This window comes from Galeopterus variegatus, unplaced genomic scaffold (genome assembly GCF_000696425.1).
Source record: "Galeopterus variegatus unplaced genomic scaffold, G_variegatus-3.0.2 Scaffold140, whole genome shotgun sequence".
NCBI classification, from domain to species: Eukaryota; Metazoa; Chordata; class Mammalia; order Dermoptera; family Cynocephalidae; genus Galeopterus; species Galeopterus variegatus.
This window is the reverse complement of record NW_007726251.1, coordinates 349617-374756: the sequence shown is the minus strand read 5'-3', so window position 1 is coordinate 374756 and position 25140 is coordinate 349617. Positions and strand designations below refer to the sequence as shown.

The 25140-nt window shown below is 39.1% G+C and overlaps 2 protein-coding genes across 4 annotated transcripts in view; both read right to left on the bottom strand.

Annotated features, from left to right (window-relative positions):
- The window catches only part of NOXRED1 (NADP-dependent oxidoreductase domain containing 1), a 32202-nt gene extending 23771 nt beyond the window's left edge, over positions 1 to 8431 (bottom strand). Inside the window, exon 1 of the mRNA XM_008590326.1 lies at positions 8201 to 8431. Within this exon, the coding sequence (XP_008588548.1) occupies positions 8201 to 8355 (155 nt within the window). The 5' untranslated portion in view covers positions 8356 to 8431. The remainder of the gene's footprint in view (positions 1 to 8200) is intronic.
- A 3010-nt stretch (positions 8432 to 11441) lies between these two features.
- Positions 11442 to 25140, bottom strand: part of VIPAS39 (VPS33B interacting protein, apical-basolateral polarity regulator, spe-39 homolog) — a 28374-nt gene continuing 14675 nt past the window's right edge. For all 3 annotated transcript variants that reach the window (XM_008590299.1, XM_008590316.1, XM_008590307.1), the window contains exons 12-20: positions 23207 to 23280; positions 20973 to 21048; positions 20389 to 20523; positions 19741 to 19782; positions 19316 to 19405; positions 14489 to 14575; positions 13734 to 13823; positions 13226 to 13330; positions 11442 to 12462 (exon numbers count right to left, since the gene is read on the bottom strand). In XM_008590299.1, the coding sequence (XP_008588521.1) occupies positions 12442 to 12462; positions 13226 to 13330; positions 13734 to 13823; positions 14489 to 14575; positions 19316 to 19405; positions 19741 to 19782; positions 20389 to 20523; positions 20973 to 21048; positions 23207 to 23280 (720 nt within the window). In that variant the 3' untranslated portion in view covers positions 11442 to 12441. The remainder of the gene's footprint in view (positions 12463 to 13225; positions 13331 to 13733; positions 13824 to 14488; positions 14576 to 19315; positions 19406 to 19740; positions 19783 to 20388; positions 20524 to 20972; positions 21049 to 23206; positions 23281 to 25140) is intronic.

Here is a 25140-nt window from a genome sequence, read left to right as displayed (position 1 = left end):
TTTTTTTTTTTTTTTTTTTTTTTTTTTTTTTTTTGTGTGTGTGTGTGGCTGGTACAGGGATCTGAACCTGTGAACTTGGTGTTACAAGGCTGTGCTCTAGCCAACTAAACTAACCAGCCAGCCCCCAAAGCAAACCTCTTTTCAAGGGACCAAACTTGTTTAAAACATTTTTAAATGAACAGTTTTTGGTTACATTGTTACCTGTAACAGTTTCCCTGCCTTCTTAAACACAAGGTCTGAATTTTTCATCATTTCATTGACCCGAGACCATCACTGTGAGCACCCACTGCTATACATCATATACTGTAATGTATAACACATTTGGGGCCAGTTCTTTCACTTTTTATTTGTTTTCTGGGCAGAGAGCTGTCAATTTTTTTTATCGTGTTAAAAAAAAAACATAAAGCTTACCATTGTAACCGTTTTTAAGCGTATAGGACAGTAGTGTTACTTATATGCACATCGTTGTGCAACAGATCTCTAGAGCTTTTTCATCTTGCAAATCTAAAACTCTGTACTCGTTGAACAACAACTCCTCTTTCCCCCTCCCTCAGCTGCTGGCAACTACCATTCTACCTCCTCTTCCCATTTGGATTCATATAACTAGAATCATGCAGCATTTGTCTTTTTGTAACTGGCTTATTTCACTTAGCATAATGTCCTCAAGCTTCATTCATATTGTAGCATTTGACAGGATTTCCTCCTTTTTTAAGGCTTAAAATATATACCACAATTTCTTTATCCACTTATCCACCACTGGGCATTGAGGTTGCTTCCACCTCTTGGCTGTTGTGAATGATGCTGCAATGAATATAGGTGTGCAAATATCTCTTTGAGATCCTGTTTTCAATTCTTTTGAATATATACCCAGAAGTGGGATTGCTGGATCATATGGCAATTCTGTGTTTAATATTTTGAGGAAACTCCATACTGTTTTGCACCATCTTATATTCTCACCAACAGTGCACAAGGATTCCAATTTCTCCACGTTCTCACCAACACTTGTAAATTTCTGTTTGTTTGGGTTTTTTTTATAGTGGCCATTATAACAAGTGTGAGTGATATCTCATTGTGGCTTTGATTTGCATTGCCCTGATAATTAGTGACACTAAGCATTTTATCATATACCCATTGGCCATTTCTATATATTCTTTGAAGAAATGTCTATTCAAGTCTCATTTTAAAAATTGGATTATTTGTTTTTCTCTCGTTGAGTTGTAGAAGTTCTCTATATATCCTGGATATCAACCCCTTATCAGATATATGATTTGCAAATATTTTCTCACACTCCACAGGTTGCCTTTTCATCCTATGCTAGGCAGAAGTTTTTAAGATTGATGTAGTCCCATTTGTCTATTTTTGCTTCTGTTGCCTTGTTTTTGGCATCTTATCCATTGCTAAATCCAACATCATGAAGCTTTCCCCCTAAAAAACCTTCTAGGTGGGCTGGCTCATGGCTCACTCAGGAGAATGTGGTGCTGATAACACCAAGGCCTTGGGTTCGGATCCCATATAGGGATGGCCATTTCGCTCACTTCAGAATATGGTGCTGACAACACCAAGTCAAGGGTTAAGATCCCCTTACTGGTCATCTTTAAAAAAAAAAAAAAAATCACACCTAGGATTTTTATATTTTCAGGTCTTAAGCCTTGTTAATTTTGAGTTAATGTTTGTATGTGGTGTAATGTGAAGATCCAAACTCATTCTTTTCCATGTGGATATACAATTTTCCCAACAACATTTGTTGAAGAGACTATCCTTTCCCCATTGTGTAGCCTTAGCAGCCTTGTTGAAAATCATTTGGTCATATACATAAGATTTTATTTCTAGGCTCTCAATTCTGTTCCATTGCTCTCTTATGTCTGTCTGTATGCCAGTACCATGCTGTTTTGATTATTGTGGCTTTGTAATATGTTTGAAATCAAGAAGTGCAAGGCGTCCAGCTTTGTTTTTCTTTCTCAAGATTATTTTGGCTATTCTGGGTCCTTTTAAATTCCATGTAAGATTTTGGATGCTTTTTTCTATTTCTACAAAAAATGCCATTGGGATTTTCATAAGGATTGCATTCAATCTGTAGATCACTTTGGGTAATATGGACATTTTAACACTATTAAGTCTTCCAATCCATGAACATGGAATGTCTTTCCATTTGTATCTTTCCTAATTTCTTTCAGTAATGTTTTGCAGTTTTCAGTGTACAGGTATTTCACCCCCTTGGTTAAGTTTATTACTGAGTATTTTATTCTATTTGATGCTATTGTAAATGGAATTGTTTTCTTAATTTCTTATCTAGATTGTTCATTGTTAGTGTACAGAAATGTAACTAATTTGTGTGATTCTGTATCCTGCAACTTTGCTAAATTTGTTTACTAGTTCTAACATTTTTTGTGTGTGGAATCTTTAGGGTATTTTACATATTAGATCATGTCATCTGTGGACAGAGATCATTTTACTTCTTCCTTTCCAATTTAGATGTCTTTTATTTCTTTTTCTTGCCTAATATCTCTGGCTAAGAATCCCAGTATTATATTGAATAGAAGTGGTGAGAATGGACATCCTTGCCTTGTTTCTGATTTTAGAGGAAAAGCTTTCAGTTTTTTACCATTGAGTATGATGTTAGCTGTGGGTTTTTCATATATGGACTTTATTATTTTTTCTTTTATTCTAAGCCTAACACATCTGGTGTTCCCAGGCAGTCTCCCATCCAAGTACTGCTTAGCTTCTGAGATCAGACAATATTGGGCATGTTGAGGGTGGTATGGCCATAGTCACCTTTATTACACTGAGGTAATTTCCCTCTATTTCCTGTTTGTTGAGTGTTTTTATCATAAAAAGGTGTTGAATTTTGTCAAATGCTTTTTCTGCACCAACTGAAATGAAAATGTTGGGTTTTGTCCTTCATTCTGTTAATGTAGCGTATTATATTAATTGATTTTGTATGCTGAATCATCCTTGTGTTCAGGGGTAAATCCCACTTGGTCATGGTGTATAATCCTTTTAATGTGCTTTGCTGTTGAATTCACTTTGATAGCATTTTACTGAGAACTTTTTTATCAACATTCACCAGGAATATTAGTCTATAGTTTTCTTGTAGAACCTTTGTCTAGTTTTAGTATCAATGTAATGATGTCCTCATAAAATGAGTTTGGAAGTGTTCCCTCCTCTTCAATTTTTTGAAGAGTTTAAAAAGGATTGGTGTTTATTCTTCTTTAAATGTAAGGTAGACTTTTACAGTGAAGCCATCTGATCCTGGGCTTTTCTTTGCTGGGAAGTTTTGTGGTTACTGATGTAATCTCACTAGTTACAGATCTGTTAAATTTTTCTATTTCCTCATGATTAAGTCTTGGTAGGTTGTATGTTTCTAAGAATTTTTTCTATTTCTTTTAGGTTATCCAATTTGTTGTTATATAATTTTTCATAGTAGTTTTTCTTTTCTTTTCCTTTCTTTTTTTTTTTTTTTTTTTTTTTTTTTTTTTTTTTTTGACCAGTAAGGGGATCGCAACCCTGCACCACGCTCAGCCAGTGAGCGCACCGGCCATCCCTGTATAGGATCCAAACCCGTGGCCTCGGCGCTACTAGTGCCGCACTCTCCCGAGTGAGCCACGGGGCCGGCCCTTCATAGTAGTTTCTTATAATCCTTTTTTATTTCTGTGGCATTGGTTGTAATGTCTCCCCTTTCATTTCTGATTTTTGTTATTTGATTCTTTTTTTCTTAGTCTAGGTAAGGGTTTGTCAATTATGATGATCTTTTTTAAAAACTAGATTTTAGTTTCATTGATTTTTCTATCATTTTTCTAGTCTCTATTTTGTTTATTTCTACTCTAATCTTTATTATTTTCTTCCTTTGGGTTGAATTGTTTTTTGTAGTTCCTTGAGGTATAAAGTTAGGTTGTTGGCTTGAGATCTTTCTTTCTTAATGTAGGCATTTACCCCTATAAACTTCCCTCTTAGTACTGCTTTGCTGAATCCCTTAAGTTTTGGTATATTGTGTTTTCATTTTTATTTTTCTTGGGATATTTTCTAATTTTCTTTGTGATTTCTTCTTTGATCAATTGGTTGGTCAAGAATATGTTGTTTAATTTCCACATCTTTGTGAACTTTCCAGTTTTCCTTTTGTTATTTATTTTGTTTCATTCTATTGTGGTCAAAAAAGATCATTGATATGATTTCAATCTTCTTAAATTTAAGACTTGTTTTATGGTCTAACATGTGATCTATCCTGGAGAATATTCCATGTGAACTTGAGAAAAATGTGTATTCTGCTGTGTTGGGTGGACCATTCTGCATTTCCAGTTGGTCTATTGGTTTGTTCAAGTCATCTGTTTCCTTAATGATCTTCTATTATTCTAATGCTCTGTATATTATTGAAAGTGGGATATTAAAATCTCCTATTATTGTGTACCTATAATTCTGTAAATATTTGCTTCATATATTTGAATGTTCTGGTGTTAAGTGCATATATATTTATAATTGTTATATCTTCCTGGTAATTATCTTTTTATATGATGTCATTCTTTGTCTCTCATGAGTTTTTTGACTTAAATTCTGTTTTTTCTGATACAAGTATGGTCACTCCTGCTCTATTTTGGTTATCATTTGCATGGAATATCTTTTTCTATCCTTTTGCTTTCAGCTGATATGTGTCCTTATATCTAAAGTGAATCTTTGTAGATAGCATAGAAGTTGGACTTTGGTTTTTTATCCATTCAGCCACTCTGTGTCTTTTGGTTGGGGAGTTCAATCCATTTACATTTAAAGTAATTACTGATAGGGAAGGACTTACTATCGCCATTTCGTTAATTTTTTTGTGTATGTCTTCTAGTTATTTTGTTCTCCTCTTTTCCTCTGTTGCTGCCTTTCTTGTGTTTTATTCATTTTTTGTAATGACATGCTTTGATTTCTTTCTCGTTTTCTTTTGTGTAACTCCTATAGGTATTTTCTTTGTGGTTATCAAAGGGAATTATATAAAAATCTTATAGTGATAACAACTCATTTTAAACTAACAGCTTAACTTCAATCACATACAAAAGCTCTACTCCTTTACATCTTCCCCTACTCCTGCTTTTTGTGTTTGATGTCACAAATTACATCCTTTTACATTGTGTATCCATTAACATTGTTTTATAGTCATGGTTATTAAAAAAATAATAATGCTTTTACTTTAAATTCTATCCCACAATTAAAAATTATTTGTGCACCACCCATTAGATTACTGTAGGATTTTGGTATTTACCTATATATTTACTTTTAACCGAGAGCTTTATATTTTTGTATACTTTCATGTTGCTGTCTAATATCTTTTTGTTTCAACTTGAGGACTCCCTTTAGCATTTCTTATAAGACAGGTACAGTGATGATGAACTCACAGCTTTTGATCATCTGGGAAGATCTGTATTTCTCCTTGATTTCTGAAGGACGGTTTTGCTGGATATAGAATTCTCGTTTGGCAGTTTTGTTTTGTTTTTTTCTTTTGGCACCTTGAATATATCAAATGACTCCCTCACTCCTTTCTGGCCTATAATGTTTTTGCTGAGAAATCTGCTGATGATCGTATGGAAACTACCTCAAATGTGACAAGTTGCTTTTTTATTGCTGCTTTCAATATTCTTTGTCTTTTAGTTTTGATAGTTGGATTGTAATGTCTCGGTGTGGGCTCTTTGGGTTCATCTAACTTGGAGTCCTTTTAATTTCTTATATTTGGATGTTCATTTTCTTTCTCAGATTTGGGAAGTTTTTGGCCATTATTTCTTCACATAGGCTGTCTTCCCCTTTCTCTCTCTACTCCTTCTGAGATTCCCATAATGTGTATATTGGGCTGCTTCATTGTGTCCCACAAGTCCACTAGATTTTCTTCACTTTTCTTCATTCTTTTTTCTTTTGTTTTTCTGACTTATTAATTTCAAATGACCTGTATTCAAATTCACTGATTCTTCTGCTTCATCAAATCTGATGTTGAACCTCTCCTCTAGTAAATTTTTTCAACTCAGTTTTTGTGCTATTCAGCTCCAGAATTTGGGGGGGGGGGGGGGTAATAGTTTCTCTTTGTCAATATTCTCATTTTGTCCATGCATCATTTTCTTGGTTTCACTTAGTTGTTTACCTACATTCTCTTGTAGTTCATTGGGCTTCTTTAACATTATTTTGAATTCTTTGTTAGGTAACTTATAAATCTGTTTCTCTAGAGTTAGTTTCTGGAGATTTACTTTGTTCTTTTACTTGGGCCTTGTTTCCTTGCTTATTCATATTCTTTGTTATCTTTTGCTGGGATTTGGCCATTTGAAAAAACAGTCACCACCTCCCCAAATCTTTACAGACTAGCTTTGTACAGGGGAAGACTGTCACCAAACAGCCCAGCTAGAGAATCTATGGATCTCTCAAACCTTTTCTGGTTATGTGTCTTCTCAGTTTACTTTGAGAGGTTTGCCTTTTTCTTTTGCAGAAGCTCATGATCTCTTGTTCTCTCTGGCAATTATCTGTGGTGCTGCAGCTTCTGAGCTGTACTTTGTTCTAATTCAAAGTATATTGATTCCCCATCAGTGCTCCAAGTCATGCAAGACGGAAACCAATCCCTCAGGCTACCCCTGAAAAGCTGTAATGTTGAACATACAATCCACTTTTCTCTTTCCCTTCAAGCGAGAAGCTGCAAATTGGGCATATTCTCCTGATCACAGTGAGTTGTTCTGGCTTGAGGAAAGGGCTATCTCAGGTTGTGTAATGGCTTTTCTTACCCATTTCAATGCAGCTGTTCAGGGCTATGTATTTGTCTGGGATACTGCAACTTCTTAACTGGTTTCTGAAGTTTTCATAAAGGCTTTTTGGACCTTATATTATTGTTTAGCCAGTGTCTCTGTGGGGTTATGAAACCTGGGGCTTCCTATTCCTCCATCTTGCTGACATTATTCTCAGATGGCTGTCAATTTTCATTGGTATTAGGACAAGTGCACCCTTCTCCTACCATATAGCTACTCTTCCTAGTTTGCTATTTCAGTTCTGCACAGACCTGGGAAACCAGGTAACTTAGCTTTTTAAGAATGTTATGATTTATGTAAGTAAATGGATTATAAAAGCAAAACAGACCTGAGAAATTGAGGGTGAAGGATGAGACCACTCTTTCCATTCACTTACTGTTAGTTCTGAAAGTGTTTCCTTGGCCCAAGATTAACAAGTCTGACCTCTGAATACATTAGGTATTACTTTTGTTTTAAGAGAACTTAATTTTTTTTGTATTTCTGTAAAAACTAGAGTAAAGCTCTGGAGTTTCCATATAAGCAACATAAGCAACATTTTATTTAAGGCTTCGCTTCTGGCTGAAAGGAGAGCATTTTCTCTCAGTGTCTGACCCTTCCAAATATAAAATGTCTCCTGGAAGTTTCATATATTGGTTTCTCACTAGCCATCTTGGGTATAATCAGTAGGTTTATGTATCTTAAATTAGTAAGCCAATCAGCAAGATCATTGAGCACCCTGCCTCTTTGGGTATATGCTATATTTATAAACATGTTCAATTCAGATCTGGCCTCACCATCCAGTAATCTACTCTCAGAGAAAAACAAACTGAGAAGTAGAATGAAGTGGTGACTTATGCTCCAGGAGTCACCTGGAGTTACAGAATCCAGGAGCCTAATTTTAATTACCTGACTCACAACTGTCTATTTGTGTCTGAAGCCACGTTATAGAAAGATATCAGAAACCATGACTGGAATGAGAGCTTCTCTGCAAATCAATATTTCTGGTTCAAGCAAGTCCCCAAGTCCCCTGGTATAGAGACTGCAAAGTCCCAGGTAGCTTTCCTGTAAGGGAGCATTCCACTGTTAGCACCACCCCAAAAGAAAGAATTAATCCCATTTGCAACCAATATATAAGAAATGGCTAGTGATTAGCAGCTGTGGAGGACAAGTTGTTGGTCCCTGTGAGTGAGTGAGTGCGTGCGTGAATGGATGGATGGATGATCATTTAGTCAGTTCACCTACTGAAATCACTACTAATTCATGCTTTATTATATAACCACAGCCAGGGGACCCTGGTATGGATTTTCCTGGTCCTTTCAGACCAGGAGTAATTTTGACTGTGGGTTGGAAATTAAATAGGAGAACAATCCTCCTGCCAAACTTATCCTCCAATATAAAAAGTTTAAGTCATTTGGTTTCTCAGCAGTGAGATTCTTGTTCATTTTCCTGAGCAACTTGGAGACCTAGCTTACCTCAAATTACAATATAGTTTGCAGAAGAAGGTTGCATGGGCACAGGCCGTGATTGTCAGTCCCCGAGAACGGTGCTGCAAATACAGCCAGGTACGATCTTCCTCTGAAATCCCATGTTCAAACTGCAGGGACTCAAGGTCCTTTAGCATGTCCATTTTCAAGCCACCATCTCCTGCAGTGACAGATACCAATCGATTTGGCTCCCTGTCCTGGAAGAAGAGGGGTCTATGCAGGAGGATGCTGGGTTTCAGCACCTCTCTCCTTCCAGATTCTGAACGTGGAATTCACTTCTCTGTTTAAGTGTGTAGGTACTTGAGGATTCCTAATCATTGACTGCCCATGAATACTGGATTTATGAAAAACTGAACAGAGGGCCGGCCCGGTGGCGCACTGGAGAGTGCGTCGCTTGGGAGCGCGGCAGCACTCCCGCCGAGGGTTCAGATCCCATGTGGAGACCGGTTCCCGCTCACTGGCTGAGCGAGGTGCGGGCGCAACACCGAGGGTTGCAATCCCGTTGCCGGTCAGTAAAAAAGACAAAAAGGAAAAAAAAAAAAGAAAAACTGAACAGAAACTCAAAGTAATGTTTCTCCACACAGATTACAGGCTGTTTTTTCAACAGATGAATTTACAGGGTTTCACAGGAGTTCTTGGGCCAGAACCTTCCCCCTTCCATTCCCTCCTAGGTTTCAGAAATAGGACTAAACACGTAGGACCATATTTCAGAGAAATTCTTCCCTTTCACTAAACTGTGTTCCCCATAGGATAGAAAAGAGCCCAAACTAAGTGATCACTGGTCCCCTGTCTAGGGCAGGGACATCTCAATTTTAGAAAATAAACCCAGAGATACATAAACCCATCCACGTATATTTCTCACCAAGCAAACTGATATATGCTCTCCTGAGTACTTCTGTTTCTGGAAGGTAAGAATTACGTGTCTAAGGAGAATTACACAAGAAAGTTGTCATTATGACTCCTTAGCTACCAGATTGTCTTTGAGTCTTAAAGGGGCCAGCCGCACCTAGAGGTTTTCCTGACTTGAACACAAGGACACGAGTTCCTTTCACTACTTCTAGGAGTACTACACCACGGCAGTATAAGGCCCTCCTTTCCCAACAGAAGATTCTGGATTCCTAGTTTTTTTGCAGACTGGAATATCACAAAGATCTCAGCACTACTTATTTTTCCAATCCCTCCTTTGTGTGTTCAATACATCAATGATCTATTTTATAGCACCAGTGACACTGAAATCAGAATTCAAAACTACTCAAAGTCTCTATCCTCTTTCGAACTTTTCAAAAAAAAATTTGAGGTGAAATTCACATAATATAAAATTAGCCATTTTAACTTGAACTCAGTGGTACATTCAGAATGTTCTTCAACCACTACCTCTATCTAGTTCCAAAACATTCTTATACTTCCCAAAGGAAACCCCATACACATTAAGCAGTTACTCCCCATCCCTCCTTATCCCCAACCCCTGGGACCACCAATCTGCTTTTTTGTCTCCATAGATCTACCTGTTCTAGATATTGAACATAAATGGCATCATACAATATGACCTTTTGTGCCTGGCTACTCTAATTCCTCTTATAGGAAGGCTGTTACACCACACTCTCAATTTCTTTAAAAGCAAAGTTTCCAGTACTTGAAGTGAGGAGCACGGAAGTTCTCTAAGAAACACAAATCATCAAAACAGTGGGTAGGTCATCCTTGTGTGGCAAGTGATGTTTACCGCCCTGAAGGAAAGAGGAACTCAAAACCTCCCTTTATTAGCATGATCAATGCAGATATGAATTCTAGGCCTATCCTTCACTTAGGTATTCTCAAAAGTGAAGATTCAGTTGTTGCTCTGTAATATGTCAACTTGGCTAGACTGAACTACATTGTCCAGAATTCCCTTCGTGGTATGTTTCTGGTTAGGTTGGACCACAAGAAATATTTTTGTGCAAGATCTGAAAGGTGGACATGAAACAGCAACCAGTTTGTTTCAGCTTGCAAGGTCAGTACAGGTGCTTTTGTAGTACAACATGTTGTTTATCTACTGGCTAATTTGTTGTTGTGAGGCCTGTAACTGCTACACCTTCCCTGGGGTCCTCCTTCAGCTGTTTTCTTCTGAGCCAGGTGGTTTTCAGCTCCAAGACAAAGGCCACCAGCTTCTCCTGCAGGACATCCATTTCTTCAAGGTTGGAGGCAGTGAGAATTGACACAGATCTTAGTCCGTTCTCATGGGTTCTAGCTTGTCCCTGCTCTCCCTCATTTTATATCCATCTTCCCTTCCCCACTGCCTGCCCACTGGATTTCAAGCTCTGCCACCAGACATAAAGACAACAACCTTACACAGACTGTTTATCTAGCTGCCATACTTAAGTAAGGTCAAATCCCTGTGACAAACTGCATATACAGATTAGATAGATAATGTATATATACTCCTAGTGTGTTCTGCTTCTCTGAATGAACCCTAACTGATACACTAGTTAATAAAGTTACCGTTTGTTTGAAGATGAGCCAATAACTTTGGCACAATCTAGCCAATTAAACTCCTATTTCTTCAACAGCAAGAAGGATGACCAAGAAAGGAACTAAATTTGAGTTCACCTGGAATTGCAAAGGACAGCAAAGTGGAGGAGACAGTCTGATCCCCTTAAAGCAGGGTTTCTCAAGAATAACATTTTGGGCAAGGTCATTCTTTGTGTGGGGGGCTGTCCTGTGCATTGTAGGATGTTCAGCAGTATCCCCTGCCTCTCTACACACTAGATGCCAGTAGCACTCCCTAATGTGGCAACAAAGTATCTTCAGACACTGCCAAATGTCCCCTGCAAAATTACCTCCAGTTGAGAACCACATTGCTTAAAGCATGCTGCGTGCCTCTGTGTGAGCACTTCTCTTTTTCTGCCTACCACTCCATCCACCCCACAGTCACAGCAGCATGAAACGCTACAAGCTGTTAGATTATCATGATCTCATTTTACAGCTGAAGATAATAAGTCTTGAGAAAGGACTGACCCAACAACACATAGCTTGTTAGTGGCAGAGCTAGAGAAAAAAGTTAGGTCTTCTGTCTCCCAGTTCAGTGCTCTTTCTGTTAACCACATGGCCCTGCTTTGCTATAAGTACTGTTACTCTATAAGCTGACATGTGTTGACAGGCTGCTGAATGCAGGCACTGAGGCAGACTTGTGCTGGTCCCAGACATTGAGCAATTATTTCATCATTCCACACAAAACTGGGAGGGGAAGAAAAGGCACCAAGGAAGAAACAGCTTTATTAGGAATCTAGGCATGTCAGGAAAACCTAGTTCAGTCACAGAGAAGAGAGGCTAATATTGGTACAGGGCAAGAATCTAGCATTACAGAATAACCTCTCAAAAACCAAGCATGAAATTAAAACCTCCATCTGAATATCCTAACAGCAATGATGCTGAGTTTAGCCCAGGTGAAACTTCTAGAAGCTCCTGGTGAAATAATGAGATTTTTGCATAAAGGAAGAGTTCTCCAGCACTGCTGAATCTCAGCTCCTTATAAAGTTGTGGTTCTCACATAGGAAAAGTACAGGAAAAGATAAGGGGAAGGTCTCATTACCAAAACAAGGTCACTGAAGTGTGCAGGTGAGAGAGGAGCCATTTTGGGACAGAGGGATAATGGCTGAAGAAACACAACATCTGGGCAACGTCTGTCATAATGTGTAGGACACTGTGTAGTTTGGTATGACTGTGTCTCCAGCAGGTCCTGGGCAACACTGGCACCCTTCCTAAGGCCCCTGGAAGATAACCATTTTAGTTCTGTTCTGACTTCATTCAGAACAGAACTGCCAATGTCCAGCACCAAGTCCCAGATCATAATCAGCTGAGCAAAATGGAGTGGTGACCCTATGACACTGTGCCTCTTAGTCTAGAGACTTCCTTTCTGGAGCAGTCACTTTTCTCAAGAGAGATCTTACCCAAAATGGGCCCAATCTAGAAATCACTCCCACCTTCACATGAGCACCAGGTGGAGAGAATCTTTCTCATAAGTCAGAGCTTTAGATCTTGGCCCTTAGATGATGTCCCTTGGACAGAAGATCAGTCTGAAGCTATCTGTGCCCAGGTGCTCGTTTCTGTCCCAAGAGTAGGAGGCACTGCCTGTTAATGATGGGTCCAAGCAATGTGATACTGTAACTCTCCCAAAGAAGAAGAGCTCTCTCTCTACTTTCACAGGCAGGACAGGCTTTAAGAAATGAGGGCAGCTTCTGGGTAGCTAATGCCACTTAGTTCTTCCATCGAATTTGCTGTGGAAAGAGCAAACAATGAAGGTGTATGATCAGTTTTCACTTAACCCTACAGAGAGGTAAAATGAATACAATAAAACAAGACTCATAACTAGGGAATAAAAAAAAAAAAAAGGCAAAGAAGAATCAGATGGGGGGCTGTTGAGAATTTGTTTTTAATGTGGGGGGGAGTTCATTTATTCAGTGATGGATTAAACACCTAGTCAGTATTTTACAAGCCTGATTTAGGAGATTTACTGTGGTTCTGCCGTCCTCCTCTGAATCAAGATTCACTAGCTTCTGATGACTCTAGCCAACATACCTAACAGGGAACTAAGTTCCATATTAACTAAAAGTTCATTTCATGCTGAGATGAACCAGCTATGCTCCTTAAATAGCTTAAGTTTATTTCACTACCTCTTATTTCTAACAGGTAGGTCACATCCATCTCCAGGAGACCATATAGCCTGGATATTCTGAATCTGTAATATTTGTTTTTATACTTCCGATAGTCAGTCCCTCCTACCTGCAAGGTATAACAGGTATCAGAGCATTGCAGTTAAGTCTCAGCTCAGGTCCGCAGATTATCCAATCATCCTACCTCTCAGGAGTAATTTCTGCTGTTCAGAGCAGTGCTTTTGACTTTTTGACCCACAGAAGAGCCTCATATCCACATGGCTCAGCTAACTGCAATCCTATCCAGGCCTTGAGAATGTACAGTTGATGCTACTTTGTGAAATGTCTGTCTCCTGACATTGCTGGAGAGTAGGCTGTAACTGCTCACCGAGCTGCTAAGAATGGCATCAATCTTCTCCTCCTCTGCAGATCCTTTATCTACTTTACTCCTGTACGCTAGCAACTGCTGACGATCCTTCAGGTCCCGGCAGGTCTGTACACCAAAACAAACAAGACAAACCCTCAATCTGGTTTCTTTTTGTCACTATGACTTTGACCCAAGATACAAGGAGAGGCGAAGAGGCAACAGTGGGAAGATAGCGGGGTCAAGCACATACACAGCTTCATGTTGGAGAGAAGTCTACCGAGCTTTTGTAGCTTGATTCAGTTCTATGAATTCTCCAAGTGCAACAAATTTATAAAAGCACAGAGAAACCAGTCAGAGGGCTGGGAAAATAACACAGGAGTGCTGGTCTCCAAACTAACTCTTGCCAAGACTATTTTGTCCATTCAGTCAAACTTAATGGAAGAACTTCAGGATCTAGGACAGAGAATACTGTAATCCCCCACTCTCCACCAAGGATCTAACTCAGGTTTTTCATTCCTTGGGGACTCACATCAATGACGACATCATGACATTTGAACTTAGTGGCCAAGTTCAACTTTGTGTCCACATCTTCCACCAGATTGACGTATTCCTGTAATATCTGTGGGAAGAGGCACTTCTGATTAACCATCAAACACCAAGGTCTACAAAGTAGGGGGGGAAAAAAGTCCCCAAGAAGGCAAAAGAGTCCAGTATCTAATGTCTATATTTCCCATTATCAACCATAGGACTAGTTCTGCAATGGGAAGTGAGGTGATGCTAGGCTGCCTCAGTAAAGAAAGAAAGGTGGTCTGGCCACTTAGCTTATTTAGTCAGAACATGGTGCTGATAACACCAAGATCCAGGGTTTGATCCCTGCCCTGGCCAGGTGCCAAAAAAAAAGAAAAAAACCACATTCCTCTTTATCCTAGAGCCAGATACACATGCCAGCAATGGCAATGCTCTAGATCTGATCCAGTGCTATGCCCACTGCCCTTGATGTCCTTCTCAGTGATCTCTCTTTTTGTATCAGTTGAACAGTACATCAGTACTCCACACGGGATAAACACATTAAATGCTCCTCAGACAGGACAGTTTGGGATTATCTCTAACGGGCAGAGAACTTCCTTCTCTGACCTTTTCTATCTCAAGGGCCAGTGCAGCCATTGTGCTGCCTTTAAGGGAAAACCAGAACAGGCCAGGCATCATGCCATCACTGACCAGAAAGAGGCTAAAAGTTAGGTTTCCTAAAGTATCCTGTATCCAACACTCTTCAGGAGCCATTACCTGGACAGGGGCACTGTTCTTGTGCAAAATTTCCACAACCCGATGGAAGCCAATGGGTGCTCTCTTCTTGGTATAGCCCAGCCAGTTCTGAAAAAGAAAGATGGGGCAGCTGTAGCTAGGTCAGATGTACTCAACACACTCTGAGCTAGTCTGTTTTATGGTTACACCAGAATAGTGAGGTTGGGGGTGGGGAGGTGGATAGATAGGGATAAGGGATAGAGAAATGGTGAGATGAATTTTTCAGAAAAATCAAGGGATTTAAGAGGGCGGGAAAGATTTAGAGGTATGAAATAAGTTCTTAGATCTACAGGCACTGTGCAGGAAAAAACATTTGTGAAACACTACTAAATGAAATAAGTAACTTTCCTAATATTTACAGTGTGATCTTATCGGTATAGAAAAATATTCTACCTTCTACATCTTTATATGTATACGTAGATGTTTATTTGTAATTTCATAAGAAAAGGTTTGGAAAGCTACCAATTGAACTTTTAACAATGTTTACCTTGAAGAAGTGAGATAGGAGCAGGTAGAAAATCAAAAAGGAACTTCATTCTTTATGTACTTTCATAAAAGGTTTGATTTTGATATAGCCATGTATATGACTTTGGTAGTTAATACAAATAATCAAATAATTAAAAAGGCAGAAAAACAGAAAATTCTCAAACCCATGATGGAAAAATAGGTATTTAAAATGTAAACCACTTCATATGGAACCACAAAAGATCCCAAATAGCCAAAGCAATCCTGAGAAAGAACAAAGTTGGAGGTATCATACTTCCTGATTTCAAATTATATCACAGATCTATAGTAATCACAACAGTTTGGTACTGGTATAAAGACAGACATATTGATCAGTGGAACAGAATAAAGAGCCTAGAAATAAACCCAAGCATATACAAACAACTAATTTTCAACAGGGCACCAAGAGGACACATGGGGAAAGGACAGTCTCTTCAATAAATGGTGCTGGGAAAAATAGATTTCCACGTGTAAAAGAATGAAATTGGACCCTTATCTTACATCACACACAAAAATCAACTCAAATGGATAAAAGACCTAACTGTAAGACCTAAAACCATAAAACTCCTAGAAGAAAACATGGAGGAAAAGCTCCCTGATATTGGGCTTGGCAATAATTTTTTGGATATCATCACACCAAAAGCTCAGGCTACAAAAGCAAAACTAAATAAATGGGATGGGACTACATCAAACTAAGGAGCTTCTGCACAGCAAAGGAAACAATCAAATGAAAAGGTAGTCCACGGATTGGGAGAAAACATTTGCAAACCACATATCTGATAAGTGGCTAATATCTAAAACGTATAAAGAACTCACACAACTCAATAGCAGAAAAACAACCTGATTAAAAAATGGATACAGGACCTGCATAGACATTTTGCCAGAGAAGACATAAAAATGGCCAACTGGTATATGAAAAGGTACTCAACATTACTAATCATCAGGGAAATGCAAATCAAAACTACTATGAGGGCCGGTCCCGTGGCTCACTCTAGAGAGTGCAGCACTGGTAGCGCCGAGGCCGTGGGCTCAGATCCTATATAGGGATGGCCAGTGCGCTCGCTGGTGCTGGTTGAGTATGGTGTTGACCACCCCGTGATGAAGGTTGCACTCCCCTTACCGGTCAGGGAAAAAAAAAAAAAAAAGAAGGAAAACTACTATAAGATATAATCTCTCACCTGTTAGGAGGGCTATTATCAAAATGATAAGTAATAACAAGTGCTGGTGAGGGTATGGAGACAAAGAAACTCTTGTACACTGTTGGTAGGAATGCAGATTGGTGCAGCCATTATGGAAAACAGTATGAAGGTTCATAAAAAAATTAAAAATAGGGCCGGCCCGGTGGTGCACTGGATAGTGCGCCGCTTGGGAAGCGCGGCGGCGCTCCCGCCTGAGGGTTCGGATCCCACATATAGACCGGTTCCCGCTCACTGGCTGAGCGAGGCGCGGGAGTGGCACCGAGGGTTGCGATCCCGTTGCCGGTCCTGGTCCGGTGCGGGGGCGACACTGAGGGTTGCGATCCGTTGCCGGACACGGAAAAAGACAAAAAAAAAAATTAAAAATAGAACTTCCATATGATCCAGCAATCTCTTTTCTGGATATATACCTGAAGGAAATAAAATCACCATGTCATAAAGACACCTGCATTCCCCTATTCACTGCACCATTATTCACAATAGCCAAGATATGGAAACAACCTAAGTGTCCACTGACAGACAAACAGATAAAGAAACTGACATGTATACATATAAAATGGAATATTATTCAGCTTTAAAAGAAGATCCTGCCATTTGCCACAACATGGATTAAATCTGGAGGACATTATGCTAAGTGAAATAAGTCAGACACAGAAAGAAAAATATTGCACGATCTCACTTATATGTGGAATCTAAAAAAAAAAGTCAAATACATAAAGAATAAAACAGTGGTTACTAGGGATAGGGGAGGGGAGCAGGGGGAGAGAGAATGGGGAGATATAAGTCAAAGTATACAAAGTAGCAGATACATAAAATGAGTAAGTCTAGAAAGCTAATGTAGCAAGGACTATAGTTACTAATATTGTATCATATCTGAGATTTTTTGCTAAATGAGTAGATTTTAGGTGTTCTTGCCAAACAAAAAAATACATAACTATGTGAGATGATGTATGTTAATTTGCTTCACTATAATAACCATTTTATCATCTATATATATCTCATAACATGTTAAGGTATATAACCTATTATATACCTTAAATATATACAATATAATTTATTTAAAAAATAAGAAAGTGGTAGCCAGTTAGCTCAGTTAGTTAGAGCATGGTGTTACAACATTAAAGTCAGGGATTTGGATCCCCATACTGACCAGCTGCCAAAAACAAAGACAAAAGATAAGTGTTGGTGTGGGTGTGGAGAAAAGGGAATGTTTGTACAAGATTGGTGGGAATGTAAATTGGTATAGCCATTATGGAAAACAGTATGGAGGTTCCTCAAAAAATTTAAAATAGGATTACCCATATGATCCAGCAATCCCACTACTGGGTAATATATCCAAAGGAAATGAAATCAGCATATGGTAGAGATACCTGCACTCTCATGTTCATTGCAGCATTATTCACAATAGCCAAGATATGGAAACAACTCAAGTGTCCACTGACAGATGAATGGATAAAGAAATTATGGTGTGTGTGCGTGAGATAGAATGATATTCAGCCTTAAAAAAGGAGATCCTGTCATTTGCAACAGCATGGATCAACCTAGAGGACATTATGCTAAGTGAAATGAGACAGACATAGAAAGAAAAATACTGCATGATCTCTCTTATATGTGGGACCTAAAAAAAGTCTAATATATAGAAACAGAAAGTAGAAAAGTGGTTTCTAGGGGCAACGGGAATGAGATGTAGGTCAAAGGGTACATAGCTGCGGTCACATAGCATAAATAAATCTAACGTACAGCATGATGACTACATAGTAGTTAATAACATTGTATCCTATGCTGGAAATTTGCCAAGATAATGGATTTTAGGTGCTCTTACCTCATTCACAAAAAATGGTTAACTATGTGAGATGATGGATGTTAATTGGCTTGACTGTAGTAATCACTTCACTATACATATCAAAACATGTTGTAGGGCCAGCCTGTGGCTCACTTGGGAGAGTGCGGTGCTGATAACACCAAGGCCACGGGTTCGGATCCCTATATAGGGATGGCCAGTTAGCTCACTTGGGAGAGTGTGATGCTGACAACACTAAAGACAAGGTTTAAGATCCCCTTACCAGTCATCTTTAAAAATAAATAAAAATAAATAAATATTGGATTTGATTGGATCCTGATAGGAAATATATACAAAAACAAACCAGGGCCGGCCCCGTGGCTCACTCAGGAGAGTGCAGTGCTGGGAGCGCAGCGGTGCTCCCGCCGCAGGTTCAGATCCTATATAGGGATGGCCGGTGCGCTCACTGGCTGAGCGTGGTGCGGGCGACACCACACCAAGGGTTGTGATCCCCTTACCGGTCACGAAAACGGGGAAAAAAAAAAAAAAAACCAAAACCAGCTATAAAGAACTAATATATATACATATATATATATTTTTGGCTGACTGGTGCATGGATAGAACCCTGGACCTTGGTATTATCAGCACCACTCTCTTAACCAACTCAGCTAACCAACCAGCTCTAAAGAACTAATTTAAATATGGACTATAGGGCCGGCCCGGTGGCGCACTGGATAGTGCGCCGCTTGGGAAGCGCGGCGGCGCTCCCGCCCGAGGGTTCGGATCCCACATACAGACCGGTTCCCGCTCACTGGCTGAGCGAGGCACGGGAGCAACACCGAGGGTTGCGATCCCGTTGCCGGTCCCGGTCCGGTACGGGGGCGACACTGAGGGTTGCGATCCATTGCCGGACACGGAAAAAGACAAAAAAAATATATATATATATGGACTATATATATGATATTATTATTGTATTAATGTTAAGTTTCTTGAGAGTGATAATAATATTTTGCTTATGAAGGGTATAAATATAAATGCCTAAGTATTTAAGGCAGAAGTGTCATGATGTCTGCAACTTTCAAATGGCTCAGAAAAAAAATGCATGTGTACAGAAAAAGAAATTTAATATAGCAAAAATGCTAATAAATTAGTAAAGTAGGTAAAGACCATTAATGTTCATTATACTATTCTTTTGACTTTTCTCTAAGTTTGAAATTTTGGAAAATAAAATTTGGAGAAAAAATGTAAACCAGTTATTAGAATTTAGGATATGACGACCCTTCTTTCTCCCAAGACCTCAGCAGCACAAAATGGTTCCAGGGCACCCACCTTTGTGGTGAAGAGGGCATCTACATCGTGCCAGGCTCGAAGCTTGGCGCGAGCAGCCAGGGCTGTCAGCACATATTGTTTGTCTGGGATCTAGAAAACAGAGACCAAAAGAAATTAAGGGAAGTAGAAATGTATTGGTGGAGGTGCTTAAGAATTTTAGAAAAGATAAGCATAAATATTCCCTGGTATTGCTTCTGTCCCTTAAAATCAACAAATTTCTCAAGTCGTCAGGAAACCCTTCATTCCTGGCCCTTTACTGCTACAGGACATTCAGGTAAAGTCTTCTTTCCCCTCCCACAAACTCATTCCTTTCTATTTTTAACCTTGAATATCAAAGGACTTACATACAAGGTTACAAAGCAACATCCACTCCAAGTAGTTACCCTGACACTACTTTTACAAAACACTGACCAATTTCTATTTACCTTAAATGTCTTCTTCAGGTTGATGGGACTGCTGAATGTCCCCTAGGATGAAAGTAGAAAAGGAACTTCAATGATACTGACTCTCCCATATATGACCCAATCTCCCATTTTCTTTTTCACTACTCTGTAACCATTTAAACCCAGAAATTAATTTAAGAGAAAAGCTCCATTGGGTCTAATCAGATATCACCACAACCTGTCTTATCAGGAATTGGCTTAGTAAGTATGATGCTTTTTCCAACTTTCTGCTCACCCAAATAAGACAGAAATGTCCACCTTATCATTAAATCCAAACTTCTTTGAAAAAATGTTTTCAAAAAAGTATCCATAGCTATCTGACATGCTGCTGCTCTTCTCCTCTATACCATGCCAATCCATGTGAAATGATAGACCTTTGAACAGAAACTGCTGTGGGAACCAGCACCAGAGATAGAACTTGCTACGTTAGTGTGCCAGCTCACTTGGAACCACCATGTAAACCTCTTTTTCCCTCTTGGCTCACCCCCACCGAGAGCCAGTAAAGCTTCCAGGTGGATTTCTGAGAACTATACACACCCACTGTGAATAAAGTACATCAAAATACTAAATTTGAACTATGGTTTTCCTGCACAATGAAAGTTTGAGGTGTCTTTCACATTTTGCCTTTACCTCAGCCTCCGTGTAATGATAGAAGCAGGAGTAGAAAAGTGTTGTCACTAATGGCATGTTGAGGATGGAAGCTTTGCGGGGGTGCTTTCGGAAGATCTCAGTCTGTCCTGCTAATTCTAGATGTCGATCATTTGCCTGTGGTGGAGAAAGCCAAATGAAAAAAAAGAACAATGTTCATGGAGTAGAGGCAGGAGAAAAACCCTTTACTGTTAAAGCAGTTGTGTTTCCTGCCTTCAGAATGAAGGAAAGGAGAGAAAAAGAAATTTTCTAGGATACCCCAGGAGAGTTTAAAATCCATAAAACAATCATGGGTCCAAGTTGTATGGAGAAAGATTAGAGCAGTGGTGATGACATGGGAGATTTGGGCTGAAGAGTTAATACTTCCAGGTTGACAGCAGATGAGAAGAAAAAGGATGCCTGAGAATAATAGAGGATGGGGCTATCGTGTAGAGGGAGAAAATGTAAGGCTTTTAGAGACTGTAACAGGAAATGACGTATATGTGCAGAGCATAGAAATCTCTTAGATGCTGAACGGCACTGAGCCTTGGCACTGAAGCAGAAAATGTAGAGATGAGGAGTCTAACCTCAATAATGATCTGACGTTCCAGGAGCGTGTAATGGTCTTGTACGTGTGCAGAATCTTCTGCTGAAAATGGCAAACTGGTAGAGGGCCAGAAGGTTAGTACCTCTTTCTCTACTCAAAAAGGAAACAAACCCAACTAAACCAAATCATCACTGCAAGCATAAGAGGCTGACGTTGCTTCACAAGTCTGATCTCAATTCACCTTTAAGAGCATTCCTTAAAGGCAGAGACAGAAAGCAGAAAATAGAGTAGACCTTTGGCTTAGATTTATATTTAAGGTTTTGCCAACACAAGAGGGATCCTGAAAGTCCATAAAATACATAAGAGTCATTAGTGATTCTGCAGAGGAATGAATTAGAATCCTCTCATTTTGGGAACTGGAAAGTTTGGCAAATGAGTCACATAGATAGTGAGCTAGCCTAGCCAAATGACCATCATTCATGTCCCAGTAAAGCTCTGTGGTTTGTGTCATTGCTTAACTGTACTTAAGGGGCAGTCAAATTTGTCAGCCATTTTTTTGTTGCAGAGTAATAAAGGTAAATTACATGCCATGGTGGTATGTTTATAGATTGGCGAAGATCACAAAGATCTACACAAATGTCATGGGTCCATCTCCAACACTATATTATGTTTTTACACATGATGAAGTTGAGGGACAGTGTCTTGCCTAAAAGTCATATGGCAAGTCAGTGGGTAAGGCCAGGAATAGAAGCCAGATTTTAAACTCCCAGTTCATAGATCTATTCTTTAGAAAATGCTTCCTTATTCCTCTACTCCACTCACCCCAGGAAGAATTCTGAAGTCAGATTACACTATCTCAGGTGAGTGTGAGCCACTGTGAATTTTTAGAAGAGATAATGGGAGATAGCAAAAGTTTCCATTACTTCACTATTCTAATTTTTCTGTTTTCCAGAGACCGTATGATATAGCTCAGTATTTGACAACATTAAAATTAAGGATTTTACTCATATAAACAAAATTCTAAATGTAAAGCTTGGAAATCATGTCACACGAGGAATGGCTGAAATAACTGTGAACACTGAACTTGGAGAAGCAAGGACTATTGGATAGACTCTATACCTGTCTTGAAAGATACAGGGAAATGAGTTTCAGCTTAACACGAGAAAGCACTTTCCCATGATAAAGGATGTCCGACAATAAAATGAGCTACTTTCAAGAGCAGTGAACACGCATCACAGGAATAGTAATATGTGGGGCTGGTTTTTGCAAGCATTTTTTTTTTTAAAGATGACCAGTAAGGGGCCGGCCCGGTGGCGCACTGGAGAGTGCACCGCCTGGGAGCATGGCGGCGCTCCCGCCGAGGGTTCGGATCCCATGTGGAGACCGGTTCCCGCTCACCAGTTGAGCGCGGTGCGGGCACGACACCGAGGGTTGCGATCCCGTTGCTGGTCCCCGGTGCGGGCGCGACACTGAGGGTTGCGATCCCGTTACCGGTCAGTAAAAAAAGACAAAAAGGAAAAAAAAAAAAAAAGATGACCAGTAAGGGGATCTTAACCCTTGACTTGGTGTTGTCAGCACCACACTCACCCAGCGAGCAACCGGCTATCCCTACATGGGATCCGAACCCGTGGCCTTGCTGTTATCAGCACCACACTCTCCCGAGTGAGCCACGGGGCTGGCCTTTGCAAGCATTTATATTCAGGATGAAAGCCTGCACTGTACCACTGCTTCTTGAACTTTGGAGTTTCAAGGACCAATAATGTTGAAAAACTACATAAGATCCATAAAGTGTTGCCAACTTTTTATTTTATTACATAAGATCATTAAAAAAATTACAACCTATTTTACTATCAAAAAAGAGGGGAGAGGCAAGGACAAAATCCCAGAATAAAAGGCAGTCTTTCAAATTAAATAAATTAAGCTTTACAAAAAAAAATCTACATTGTCTTTATTTTTCTCACTTTACCACCAATCAGTGAAAGCTCTGTTGGGAGGCTGGCTGGTTGGCTCACTTGGGAGAGCATGGTGCTGATAACACCAAGATCAGGTGTTCGGATCCCACTACTTGCCAGCCGCCAAAATTTAAAAAAAAAAAAAAGAAAGAAAGAAAGACTGTTGGGGACTAGTGTTTGGGAAACACTGAATGAGAGACTTTTAATGATGCTTGTATCACTGTTAGTCTTTCCCTTCTTGTCTGTCCATTCTACCCCCTTTTATTCTCTTCATTTCTTCTGTATAAAGGTACTTATACAACGCCCCCCCCCCCTTACTTACCCAATGCAGGTCTTAAGAAATTCTTTTCGTTTCTCAGGGTCCTGAATGTTCAAATGCTCTTGATAATGAGATAGCTACAAAAAACAGAGAAAGGCTTTGAGCAATTTTGTCTCCTTAGAAAAGGGAGGTAGCTGAGAGCTCTCCATGCTTAAAAGAAAACAAATTCCTTATTCTCAGAAATTCATTGAGTGTGGATGGTTATGTGTGCATCAGGGGTGGGGTAGGAGCAAAGAGTAATTCAAATCATTTAGTAGGTTTATCTATAACTGCACTGTCCAATTTGGTAGCCACTACCTACACTTGGTTGTTTAAATCTAAATTAGTTAAATTAGAAATTCAGGTCCTTAGTTGTACTAGGCACTCAATAGCTGCATGTGCCTAGTGGCTACCATATCAGACAGCACAAATAAAGAGAATTCCCATCATTGTGGGAAGTTCTATCAGACAGTAGTGATCTATAATGAAGTACCAAGTAGACAGAGTACCTACCTTTACCCTGAAGTTTAGCTTTAGCCTCAGTATTTAACTGAAACTGGCTATTTTTGCTTTAGCCTTAGCTTTTGAAAGTCCAAAGAGCTAAATGCTTATTTCAATGTTATTTTTGGCATCCTTGACCACGTACATGATCAGTGGTACTATGATCATGTAAATAGCTAACAATATCAGTAATACAAATAGGACACGTCATTCTGATTCACTGTTCGTAGCTAAATATTTATATTCAAATATTATAGGTTCTACATGTAACTCTGAAAGAAAATCTCCATATGTGCTTTCTATTTTGAAATTCTAAAAAAGAAAACCTGAAGTATGTCTGTTCTTACATGAGTTAAATGATGCAATAATTAGTGATGATTATGAAAGTTGTAATTTTACATACAATTATTTAAAACTTCACAAGAAATGAAAAATGAACAGATTGACAGTTAATACGAATATAAAGAGAATGAACTGGCTTTAGGAAGAACAGTATATCCTTTTAGATCTAACAGATATACATAACAATGTAAATGATAATATAAGACAGAACAACAGAAATTACATTATATTATAATCTAAGCTTGGTAAAATATTTGGTATATAATCATTCCTAAATTAAAGAAAGTAACCTTTAAGAGCTATAGTTAATTTTTTGTTATGCAATTCTATTTCAGCCTTAAGTTTTTCAAAAAAAAGTTCTACTTGGGAAATCTTCATATTCTTTTTTTTTTTTTTCTGTCCTTTTTGAGACCGGCCACACCGCACTCAGTCAGTGAGCGCTGTGAGCGCACCGGTCATCCCTATACAGGATCTGAACCCACAGCGGGAGTGCTGCTGTGCTCCCAGCGCCGCACTCTCCCGAGTGCGCCACGGGCTCGGCCCGAAATCTTCATATTCTATGAAAATAAATTAAAAGCCACTTTGCCACTTCCAAAGTTTACAAGGTTGGAAAACTCCAAATTTATATACAACAATATGGATGATAAATCATCAATTCAAATATGATTATGAAGAAAAAGTTTTAGATAAAAATGAGTTACTCAAAACATTTTATTCTCACTAATTAAACTTCAAAACAACAAACTTTACGAGAGTAACATATGAAGAAAATTCCTTATAGTTTTGAACCTATGGAGGTGTTTATAAAAATATAAACAAAGTTTTTCAAAATGATTACTAAAGACTGCCAATCACTCTCAGTAGGTTAAGATACAGGATTTTTCAGACTTTCTTACAGACTGCCAATCACTTTCAGTGGGTGATTTCAATCACTTTTTGAATATTAAGTATAAATTACTTTTAGAAAACATGTTACTGGTGCTGCTCAGCTAGCTCAGTTGGTTAGAGCACAGACTTGTAATACCAAGGTCATAGATTTGGATCCTTGAACCCACCAGCCACCAAAAGAAAAAAAAGGCTTTAGAAAACATGTTACTGAATTATATTCTGCTGTG